At 57.7% G+C, this 11,765-nt stretch overlaps 1 protein-coding gene across 1 annotated transcript; it reads right to left on the reverse strand.

Moving 5' to 3' along the window:
• Positions 1 to 2,195: 2,195 nt before the first annotated feature.
• Positions 2,196 to 10,085, reverse strand: SLC16A5 (solute carrier family 16 member 5). The gene is made up of 4 exons (XM_004599727.2): positions 9,762 to 10,085; positions 7,361 to 7,504; positions 4,113 to 4,928; positions 2,196 to 2,608 (listed from the first exon to the last, which is right to left on the reverse strand). The coding sequence occupies exons 1-4, from the start codon at positions 9,958 to 9,960 to the stop codon at positions 2,394 to 2,396; spliced, it is 1,374 nt and encodes a 457-aa protein (XP_004599784.2). The 5' UTR covers positions 9,961 to 10,085; the 3' UTR covers positions 2,196 to 2,393.
• Between the last annotated feature and the right edge of the window lie 1,680 nt (positions 10,086 to 11,765).

The raw sequence follows: 11,765 nt of genomic DNA on the forward strand, positions 1-11,765 counted from the left end.
GCAGCACCAAAAGAGCAGGAAGCCTTGCTGCATTCCCTCCCCTGGTACTTGGAAAGGTGGGGACCCGGTGCCCTTGGCCCTCGTGGCCGCCCCACTCCGGCCTCCGGCTGCGGGTGACTAGCCCCATCCCCATGCACACCTTGTGGGCAGCGCTTCTGACGCCAGCCGTGGGGCCTGGAGACCCTGGCTGCCCTGAGGGTTTAGTGGGGAGCTGGGTGGCCTGGGAAGGGGCATCTCTGCCAGGGTGACCCGGGGACTTCGCTGCCTCATGCTGAACAAGAGCAGCCAAAGCTTACAGAAGTGAGCTTCCTAGCCAGGAGCTACCCGGGACCCTGTCTAGAACATTCCTGGAGAATCATGAACAGGTTCTAGTTCGGCTTAGTGCAGATCTTCCTCTGCCTCTCTCTGGGCTTCTTGGCACCCTGTGGATGCTTCAGAAACGGGTGTTTAAGGGCTGTGCCCCCAGATGATTGCCACTCTTTCCTGGAGGGGGGCAGATGGGTTTCTATAGTGAAGGGTCACACCAGCCCCCAAGGGACCTGCGCCAGCGCCAGTTCACTTGGTGCAGGAGGGAAACGGGCCAGTGACAGCTCAGGCTGTGGGGTGGTGGCCACGTGTGGGCCTCGGTGCAGAGCAGAAAGGCCAGGCTTCAGTGCTCTCCCATTCAGACTTTTCAAACCGGAAGACTTAGCTCATGCAGTGAGGTTTCCCTGCTTTCTCCAGGCACTTTGCCTGGAGTCACCCCGGAAATCCCATCTCCACCTGGGGTGTTTGGCTTTGCTGCCACGTGCCCTCTGGCCATGAGGGGGCGCTCGTGGCAGATGCCTGCAGCCTGGAGCTTCTTCATGCCAGCGCGCTGGGCTCTGTCGGGAAAATAAAATCAGTGCTCCTGGTAACATTTTCTTGCTGGAGCCTGAATCAACGCAACAGGCCCGAGCCCGAGCAGCCCCTGCCAGGCGGGGGGCAACGAGGAGGGGGAACGCGCGCCAAGCTTGCTTTCCAGCTTTATTATTTCAGAGGTTATGACTTGCTGCAAGGAATGTTTGTGTGCAATTCAAACACACTCCGTCTTCCCCCATCCCCTCATTTTCCTGCTGGGACAAGCCTGGGCTGATGGTGGCCAGCACCCGGGCACCAGCAGTGTGTGTGTGTGTGTGTGTGTGTGTGTGTGTGTGTTGGGGGGGAGGGGCTCTGCTCTCCAGGGAGCAGCGGCAGCCTGGCAGCTGGCCCAGCCAGCGACTTAGCCAGGGTTGCCACCTGTGACACAACAGGGTGAATGGAGAGGAATAGAAAGGGAGGACATGTGTCAGGAAGGTGACCCCACTTCACGTGCAAGCCTTCCTCTCCCCCGTCCACCCTGAGCCAGGACTCCCCTCCTGCTCTCCTAATGGGTGCCAGGAAATGCACCCACTAGATCTGTAACCTGTCCCCCTCTGCACCAGGGACCGACCCCCTAACCCAACCCTTCCCTGGCACCTCTCACAGGATCTGGAAACTTGGACTGAAACAGTGACCCCCCCCAGCATGCCACCCATTTGCTATTTCTGAGGGACTGGGAAGGGAGGATGGGGGTGAGACTCTGGGAGAACAGAGTCTAGAAGCCCAAGGAGCCCAGAGCGATGGCATCAGTAGTTTCTTTCTTTTTTTTTTTAAGATTTATTTATTTTTATTACAAAATTAGATATACAGAGAGGAGAAGAGACAGAGAGGAAGATCTTCTGTCCGATGTTTCACTCCCCAAGTGACTGCAGCGGTCGGTGCTGCGCCAATCCAAAGCCAGGAACCAGGAACCTTTATCTGGGTCTCCCACGTGGGTGTAGGGTCCCAAAGCTTTGCACTGTCCTTGACTGCTTTCCCAGGTTACAAGCAGAGAGCTGGATGGGAAGTGGAGCAGCCGGGATTAGAACTGGCACCCATATGGGAACCTGGCTTGCTGAAGGCGAGGATTTTAGCTGCTAGGCCACGCCGCCGGGCCCATCAGTAGTTTCTTGTTGGCCATGAAGGTCTCATGTGTTGTTGTTTTTGGAGCAGTGAGGTAGTGGCTGAGCTGATTGGCCAGGACAAACCTGAGCAGGGATCAGATCCACCTTCCAGGGTCCCAGGTGCCTTGGTGCCCTAGGAAGAAGTCAGGAAAGCCATCCTCTTGCAGATCCCACTGCATGAAAAGGCCCTGGGTCTCCAGCCAACAGCTTGCAGACCCCTAGCCCCTGGCTCTGGCCCATGACTGGGTCCCAATTTGCAGAGCTGCGACCAGCCTTGAACCCAGTCTTTCCTAGGCTGCCCTTCTCCTCAGCCCCTGGGGAAGCAGCTAGATGCTGCACATCTCCATGGAGACGGTGGCCGCCCACCGATCTCAGCACTCTGACGCAGGTCACACTCGTGCCCCCGAGGGCTCAGACGTTGGTCATGTTTGTGTTCTCAGGACACAGCTGCTTCTCCGGGGTGTCCTTGTCTTTGGGGGTGTCTCCTTGCACCTTGCTTTGCCTGCCTTGTTCTCTCTTCTGGAGGACATAGAAGCTGCCCCCCATGAAGAGGGCGGTCAAGACGAGGATGAAGCTGGACAGGTAGAACAGGTAGCTGAAGTTGTTGGTGGCATCCAGGAGGAGCCCTGGAGGATAGAGAGAGAGTAGGTGAGAGCACCACCCTGGGGCTGCCAGGCCTCCCTCCCATGGACTCTGTACTCTGTAAGCTCAGCAGTTTGATCATCCTGTGGGCATCAGGGCTGGCACCTGCAGGCATCCAGGAGCTATCTGCTGGATGAAGGTGGGGCAGAAGCACTAGGTGTCCTTTGACCTGGAGGAAAGGAGTTCTATGGCCAGAAGAGAACCTAAGGTGACTCCTCGCCCTTGGCGGCCGGGGTGTTTGCTCAGCCACCTCCCAGACCCCACCCCTCCTGGGTGGTTCTCTCCACTTCTTGGCTTAGAAACAATCTCAAAAACTGGAACTTGCAAAGCAATGCTGGAGTGCACGTCCCGTGTCTGAGCCCAGGGCCTCAGCACAGCTCACTTGGAATGTCACGCTTCTCCTCCTGGGGCTCTCCTACTGGCACACTCAGTTACGTTCCCTCCAAGCGTACATCACTGGTGGGGTCACAGGCATGCGTCTGCTCCACCTCCACCAGGAGAAGCCCGCTATAAGTAGGGACTGAAGGGCCTGCTTGCAGCCATGTGGCTGCAGGTGAGGGCGGCAGAAGTTCTCTCCCACATTTTACAAGTGCCGTGGTGTCTCAGGGCGCAGAGGGAGCATCAGCACACACGTGCCTGTGCCTGGTGCTCCCTGCCTGCTGGGTCCTCGATGAGGCTCCTCCTGACTGCATGACTGCAGAGCCTCCAACAGACCCAAGGACACCCGCTGTCGCTACAGCACACCCACTTCACTGATACGCCAATCCAGTGCTTTGTGGCTCTGCAGGGGAAGCTGCCACTTGCTGTGCCAGCCAGCACATGGTATCAGAGCCAGTATCAGGTGGCAGTCCTGGCAGAACCACTTCTGTCCCAGCTCCCTGATGATGTTGCTGGGAAGCAGAAGAAGGTGGCCCAAGTACTTGAGCACCTGCTCCCACCTGAAGGACCCGGATGGAGCTCCGGACTCCTGACTTTGACTTGGACCATCTCTGGCTGTCACAGCCATTTACAGAGCAGTGGGACATTCTCTCCCTCTTTTTTTCCTCCCTCCACTCCCCTCTCACTTCTCCCTGCCCTTCAGGCAAATAAAATAAATCTTTAAGGGAAAAAAAAAGAGAAAATCAGGGGCCAGCACGATTGCTCAGCATACTAATCCTACACCTGCAAATGCCAGCAACCCATATGGGCTCATCTTTGTATCTTAGCTGCACTTTCAATTCAACTTCCTGCTTGTGGCCTGAGAAAGCAGAGGAGGATGACCCCAGTCCTTGGGCTCCTGGGAAGGTTCCTGGCTCCTCCTGGCTTCGGATCCTTGCAGCTGTCTGGGGAGTGCATCGGCAAACTGATTTTCTCTGTGTTTCTCTTTGTTTCTGTAAACCTGCCTGGAGGTGATACCAGACTAGGCCAACTCTGGGGCAACTTTCCCCTCTTCCCTACCCTCCTTCCCATGCTGCCCCCACCCCCAGGCCACATTTCCCAGGGTCTCACCTGCCAGGGGCGGGGAGATGAGGGCAGCTATGCCGTCCAGGACAGTGGAGAGGCCCAGGGCACTGGGGAACCGGTCCATCGCGACGATTTCCATCAGGACCTGGAAGATGAGGACGCCAATGCCACTCATGGACACGCTGTACAGCAGGCAGTAGGCCACCAGTACCCGGAAGTCAGCTGATGCTGCACCAATCAGGTTGGTGAGCCCGTTGAGCAGGATTGCGAGGCAGAACAGGTACTTGCGGTAGCGGGCCAAGGCCCGGTAGCCCATAAGCAGCCCACTCACGGGACGCAGGACGATGTTGCTCAAGCCGATGATGGACATGAGCAGGGCAGCCCGGTGCTCGTCCACGCCGTGCCACATAGCGTAAGGGACCAGGAAGATCTGAGGCAGTGGGAGGCCCATGATCAGGCACATCACGCCAACAGTGTACACGCAGTAGGCCCGGTTGTGCAGCAGGATGTCGAAGGCCAGGTAGCGCTGCACGGCCTGACCGCAGGTTGCCAGGCAGCTCTGTGCAGGGGGCTTTGACAGTGGAGGAGGGGCACTTTCTGTAGTCTCAGAGGTCGAGGTGGTGGTGTCCACTGGCCTCAGGAGGGCCCCGCAGATGCAGCCGTGGAGGAGGACCCCGCCGAAGATGAGAAAGGAACCTCTCCAGCCCAGTTCTTCCAAGAGGTAGCGGGACAGGAGGGGCCACAGGGTGATGCCCAGAGAGGCACCTGCTGATGCCAGTGCGTTGGCCAGCGCCCGCCGGCGGACAAAGTACAAGCCCAGCACCGTGATGCCCGACAGGAAACTGAAGCTCATGCCCAGGCCTGTGGTGTGAGAGGGGAGACCAGCTCAGGGGAGTGCCCTGGCACACCGGTACCCACCTTCAGTTGGGCCTCCGTGTCCCCAGGGCATGAAGAAGGCCTCAACCACAGGAAACCCCCCTTCGATCTGATTTCCCAAAGCTGTCCAAGACTATCCAGTCCCCTTCTCATGGCACCAGGCTACCCTTCCACCACTAATATGTATTTAGTTATTTTCATTTTTGTTGGAAAGTCAGGGAGAAACAGAAAGAGATTTTCTGCCTGCTGTCTGGCTCACACCCAGAGGCCTTCACAACAGCCGCAGCTGGACCAGGCTGAAACCAGGAGCCAGGAGCTCCCTCCAGATCACCCACGTGGGTGGCGGGAGCCAAGGACTCGGCAATCACCTTCTGCTTCCCAGGACACACGTCAGGAGGAAGCCAGAATCGGAAGCAGAGCCTGGACATAAACCCAGGCACTCTGATGAGGGCTGTGGGTTAGGTCACAAGCAGCAACTTAGCCAACTGTGCCAAAATGCCAGCCCTCACTGGCCATCTGGCCTGCACCACTGTCCTGACCCCTGCTTCCTTTCCATGCAGACCCTGGGAGGCAGTGATGATGGCTCATTTAACTGTGTTCTTGCCACGCATGTGGGAGACCTGGCTTGAGTTCCCTGTTCCTGCTTTTGGAATGAACCAGGGAATGGGAGCTGTCTCTCTCTCTGTCTCTCTCAGCCATCTAGCCTTCTTTCTATGCCATCACCCCTCCTGGGCACTGGCCTGTCCTTCTGGACTCCTTACGCCACAGTGCCATGCAGATACTGCAGACCTCTGTCATCCACACCTGCCTTCCCTTAGTGCTCCCATCATGCCCTGCCACCTGTGCCCGCCTGGCTCTGCTCACAGCCTCCCATCCCCGTGGGACTCAAGGGGTGGGTCTGGCCCTCTGTCTTTCTGACCCCTCTGTGCTTCCATACCCTTTACTCATCTTGGAAGGAGAAATGATTCTTGATTCTCCTTCTGCCTCTCTGGCCAATGCTTCCTGGCTGGACCTCTGGGCCTCTTCAGCTAACCACCCTTATTGCCTTGGGGACAACAGGCAAACCTCTGCTCTCTGTGTCACCCACCACACAGCTCTGAAGGGCTGGCTCCAGCTTGGCCTTCTGCTTGACCCCAGACTGAACACGCCCAAGCCGGCCCTGACACCTTCCCTGCAACCTGTTCCTCTCCCATGTTCTCCCAAGAACCAGGGACTTGGGGCAGCAAGTCATGGGGGTCCTCTGTTCTGGGCTCTGGCAACCTCTTCCAGCATCGCACCTGTCTGTCAGAACCTCCCCATCTCTCCACAAGCCCTTCCAAGCACTCCACCCTCATGCTGTCCCCACCCTGGCCACGTCACCGCTCGGTCACTCCGCAGTCACCCTTCCCTGTGCTGGAATGCCCTTCCCCAGGGAACCACTTATCGAGTTCCCTCACCCCAAAGGTCTCTGGCCACATCCCCCTCCCCCGAGTGCCCCACTGAGGTAGCGACTCCCCCAGCCCTGCTCTACTGCCTGCCTCGGATGTCCTGGGACTTCACCTTCCTTTACTTTTCTTGTTTCATAGCCTCCCAGCCCTCCTGTCCCCAAGGCCAGAAACCTGCCACTCTGTCTTCCCAAGCATCGCTGCCATCATAAATACTTCAACATTTCCATGTATTCGTGTGGTTTTGTGTCTGCCGCACTTGGCTGTGAGAGTTCTAGAAGATTAAGAGTCTGGTCTGGGGGAGGGCAAACATTCTAAAGCGGCCACTTGGAATGCCTACAACACACATGGAGAAACTAGGTTCAAGCCCCAGCTCAACCCCTCATTCCAGTTCCCCGCAGCAGGTGCCTGCCTCCCACACAGGAGTCCTCAATTGAGTGCTAGGCTCCTGGCCTCTGCCTGGCACAGCCCCACTTGTTGCAGCTGTTTTTTTAAAAGCATATACTTATTTTTATTGGAAAGGCAGATTTACAGAGAGGAGATACAGAGAAAGATCTTCCATCTGCTGATTTATTCCCCAAATGGCCACAATGGCCGGAGCTGAACCTATCTGAAGCCAGGAACCGGGAGCCAGGAGCCCCCTCTGGCTCTCCCACATGAGTACAGGACCGCAAGACTTTGGGCCATCCTCCACTAAAAGCTTTTCCATGACACAGGCAGGGAGCTGGATGGGAAGTGCAGCATCCTGGACATGAATTGGAATATATATGAGATCCTGGCACTTAAAGTCGGAGGATTAGCAAATTGAGCCATTGCACCAGCCCCTGTTGCAGCTATTTGGGGGAATGATCCAGTTATGGATAGAAGCAATGTCCTCCCTCTTCCCCCAATTTCTCTGTCTTTATTTGTAAAATAAATTATGGTGGAAAAAGCGGTTTGTTTGCCCTGTGCACATGCGCATGGTCTGTTTGGTCGCGATGGAATGACAGTCACCTGTGATGAATCCTGCAGTAAAGTAGAGCTGGCTGAGAGTGCTGGAGAAGGAGCTGGCCACCATGCCCAGGCTGGCCAGCATGGCCCCCAGCATCATGGTCACTCGACAGCCGAAGCGTCCCACCAGGATGCTGCACACGGGCCCTGTGGGGAGGAGACGGCCAACAGGTGACAGGTGAATGGCGGTGGTGGGGGAAGTAATGACGGGTGAGAAAGAGAGACAATGGCCAGAGCCAGCTGGGCAGCTTCTCCAGCCCCGGAGCCTGTTGGCCTGGTTTCCCATTTCATCTTGCCACAGACTAACTAACCACGTGTTTGAGGAGGACCTGTTCTCGCGCTGTACCTCACTTTCCCCCTACAAAGTGAGCGGTAGGATTGGGTGATGTTTGACCATGACAGGGGTCCCTGTGGGGATCACCCTGGTCCTGGGCTGCACTGACCGAGACTGATTCCATCTGGGTGAGAAGGGATTGACTCATCACCTATGGGGATACTCCTTGCCAAGGGTCTGTATGTGTGTGTGTGTTGGTGGGGGAGGGCTGCATCCCAGGGCACCTAAATCAGCTGCTGTGCCCCCTGCCTCGTCCCCTCCAATATGGCCACAGCCCTCTTGTCACTTTCCAACTTGCAGGAGGGGGACCCTGGGCCATTCTGTGCCTCTTTGCACTGGTCTCTGGAATGTTCTGGAGAAAATCAGGTGGGATAGCTTCTCCTCTCCCCGTCACCTCCTGACACCAACAGTCTGCATGGGGACTTTCAATTCCCTGTGGTCCCCCGACCACCTACGTTCTCTCCAGCCTGCACCTGAGCAAGCAGATGCCAGCCAGTCTCCACCAGTTCTTCCTGGAAGCTCACAGAGGCCTCCGCCCCATAGCACCCTGCCCCCAAGCACAGTCACAGAGCTTGTCACAGCCCCAGGGTTCACCTGCCATTGCTTGTGCAGTGAAGAGGGGAGAAAGTGTGTGAGCCAGCGTGGGTGAGAGCCGTGGGCAAGGAAGCCCACCGTCGGAGACGACCACGCTCAGGCTGGGAGCAGAGGGAGAGGAGAGGAGAGGTGTGGACACGCCCCAATCCACAGGTCCTGCACCCTGAGCTTCAGGGCTGACTCTGAAAAGGTGACTTTAGGGAAAGCCCTGAGTCATGCAGGAGGGGCGGGGCCTTGCAAGCAGGTGTTTCCTCTGTAGTGGCCCTCACCCTGCTGCTGCTGCCACTGTGGGCTGATCTTGGATCCTGTTCCTGTTTGTTCTCCAGACCTCTCTAAGGTACAGGGCGGGGAGGGCTTCAGTCAGTGGCATGATCAAGTTCAAAGTGTCTATGACATCCTTAACAAGCCTCAGCTGGAGGGGTGGATGTCTACCACCATGAGATGGACACACAGGAATCCCACAGTGACTGTGAGTGTCTGCTAGGGGGTGGGGAGCCCAGAGCTGACTGTGCAAGAAGGGGTCCCCACAGGTGTTCAGCTTCTGTGGCCAGCCCCTTCTGGGCCTGAGTGAGAAACAATTACCCAAGAGTCCCACTACCTGCCCCAATCTTGTGGGCCAAAACGAAGCCGGCAAGCTCTCCCAAGCTGGGAAGGACTTCTAGGGCCAGGTGGAAGGGGTGGCAGCCAGGGAGCTGGGGTCAGCTGAGGCAAGATAAAAGGGGGTGTTGAGTACCCCCGGTGAGTTCGCCATCTGTGGGAGTGCCCCCCAGGAGCCCCCAGGAGCCGAGGACAGTTTCCTGTGCTCTAGGACTCCAGGAGAGGATGTTCCATGAACAGTTCCTGTTCTGCTTCCATTGCTGGAGAGGTGTGTACATCCCTGGGATTCCCAGCCAGGACCCAGGGGCCTCTGTCTGACAGCAGGCAGAAGGGGGAGATTGGGGTACCCCAGCCCCTGCCAACCTCCTCCTGCAGGGAGCCCTGGGGACAGTGCCTGCTCTTCCCCTTCCTTGCTTTAAGGTTTTCTCTTACACACCTGTGCGGATAACTCCTAGGCCAGCCGAGTTCCCAGCTCCCCACGGTCGTCCTTATCTCCCACATGGGAGATGGGCAGAGTGCTGGGTGTCACTCCCATATGACAGAGACAAACATTGAGGTGCAGGCAGATCGTCCGGTTTGGACAATGGTGACAGAGCCATGGCCGCTGCTACTGGCAGCTGCCTCCTCCCAGTCTCCACACAGACTTTGTTTGGCTCAGGGCTCTGCGAGGCCCCTCTAGGGACTGTGCCTAACCCTGCACCCACAGTGCTGCCCGCTCTCCCATCCTCGGCCGAGCTGGACTCTAGCCAGGGGCCAGACTTTGCAGAAATCAGGGGAAATCTCAGGAATACACCCAGGAGGCAAAGCTGGTCCTCCTCCTCCTCTGCGGCCCTCTCCCATGTCCTCCTCCCTCCCCAGGCCCCTCCCCTTGCTCCTCACCTCCAGCGTGGAGCATAGCTACCAGGATGGAGGGAAACCAGGAGGTCTCGCTGTTGCTGGCCTGGAAGTCATGCTGTAGCTCAGTGAAGAAGATGCCGACACAGGACGGGAACCCCAGGGTCAGGCCCTGGGTCAGCACAGCAGCCAGCAGAACGACCCAGGCCCAGCTGCCATCTACTTGCTCCAGGGCCCGGGGCATCCTGTGGCCAGCACCACTGCGGTTTCACTGCCTATGGAAGTGCAGAACAGAGCCCCACAGTTAGCAGGCTGCCTGTTCTCCCCTGCCCTCCTGCCACCTGCCCTGGGTAGATCAAACTGCTCTCTTCCTTGTGCTCCAGCACCAGGCATCACCTGGGGGCACCACCCCCTGGGAGGTGGCCAGAGGGCCTCAGCATCTCCTTTCACCCACTTTCCAGCCTGGCAGGAGGTGGCAGGGGTAGGGCCGGAAGTAACCGGGCTGGTGGCATAAGGCAAGTGTGTAGAATTCTTCCCAGGTATTACATCACCTGGCAGTCAGCAGATGAGTTCTCCTTGGAGCAGACCTCTGGGGCCAGGAGAATGCCAAGGTCCCCAAAGGCACAAAAATGGGGCATTTTCTCCAATACTTGTGTCCAGGGTTCCTGCACAGACTTTTACAATGTCACCGTTCAGTGCTGCTGCGAAGGCCAGAGTGAGAAAGCTTGTGCTGTGTGCAGCCAAGCGGTGGACACACAGCCGACAGCTCCGTGGGGACACCCAAGCAGCTGCCCTCGAGGATAAGGCGTGGTCATAGGGTGGCCCTCGGAAATCACCCTACATGCTCCTCTTGCAGGGAGCTCATGGCCAGAGTCACACCCCCCAATTAAGCTGAATAGTGAGCCACTCTGAGCAACCCCAACCTGGTCCACGCAGAGAGACACGGCCGTGGGCACACTCACAGCCACAAGCCAGGACACACAGACCTGCATGTGGGCACACACACAGAGGCATAGCTAGGGTAGACAAACAGCTGCACACAGTGCAGATACTTGCAGACCTACACACACAGGCAGGGGATAGGCATGCCACACACACACACACACACACACACACACACACACACACACCCTAGCTGTATGCCAAAAGTGCACGCATACATATCCTCCCACCTCTGGCTCAGAAAGGCAAGGTGGGTCCTGTGTCAGTTCAGCATTCCACCCAGGCCACACTCCTCCCAGAGGGGAGTCTTAAGTCTCCTCCCTCTCTAAATTCACAGCCATTTCCAACTCCCTCCCTCCTTTCTGGACTCTGGCTTCCTGGTGCCCTCACACTCTCTGGTCTCACCCACCCTTGTGGTTCCAGGCCGCTCAGCCACGATTCAGCCAGCTCATCCCACAAGCTGTTATTCTCACCACAGCCTCTCTCCCTTTGGCTCCAGGTTCTGGGGAGATCCTTGGAAACTCAGGAAACTACCAGAAATATGAAACCCCCTATTCCTGCCTGGCCCAGCCCCCACACCTTGCTCCTGGACCCAGGAGTTTTTCAAACAGACCTAAGCTGGATCTACCCTACACACTGCCTCTCTCTCAGCTCGAGTCCTCCCCTCCTCACGGGGCTCCAGGAGCCCTGCCAAGGTGAGCCCAGTTATCACAGCCTCAGTGTACCTGGGAGTGGCAGCCCCAGTGTGGGCACCTCTAGGCGCGCCTACCCCCTGCAGGGCACAGGTGGCGCTAGGGACCCTTCAGCCCACAGCTCCCTGCTGGCCCAGCTCCAGGCCCCTGGGGATCCCTCCTGTGTAAACAAGCCCCACACCCCCCAGGAGTTCTGCTACCCTGGCAAAGGCAAAGGTCATGGTTGCCACTTGATACCCCAAGCTGTCCCAATGTCAAGTTTCCACACTCTTCTCCGCGGCACTTCCCTCCCTCATCATCCCCAGCTCCTGGGCTCCTGGCTTTCTCCTCTGCTCCTAGAGGCCCCCTGCCCACACCGACCCTTCCCCATCCCTGCTGCTCCAGCCTGGGCGCTCCATCTGCCCATTGACCAGCT

The sequence above is a fragment of the Ochotona princeps genome, chromosome 17 (assembly GCF_030435755.1).
Source record: "Ochotona princeps isolate mOchPri1 chromosome 17, mOchPri1.hap1, whole genome shotgun sequence".
Taxonomy (NCBI): Eukaryota; Metazoa; Chordata; class Mammalia; order Lagomorpha; family Ochotonidae; genus Ochotona; species Ochotona princeps.

What these genes read in the sequence shown, in the direction of transcription:
- SLC16A5 (XM_004599727.2), bottom strand. Translation starts at nt 9,960, where the DNA reads ATGCCCCGGGCCCTGGAGCAAGTAGATGGCAGCTGGGCCTGGGTCGTT. An exon ending in AGCTATGCTCCACGCTGGAG is followed by an intron (nt 7,505 to 9,761) that starts GTGAGGAGCAAG and finishes TCCTCCCCACAG; the next exon opens with GGCCCGTGTGCAGCATCCTG. An exon ending in CATCTCCCCGCCCCTGGCAG is followed by an intron (nt 2,609 to 4,112) that starts GTGAGACCCTGG and finishes TCTATCCTCCAG; the next exon opens with GGCTCCTCCTGGATGCCACC.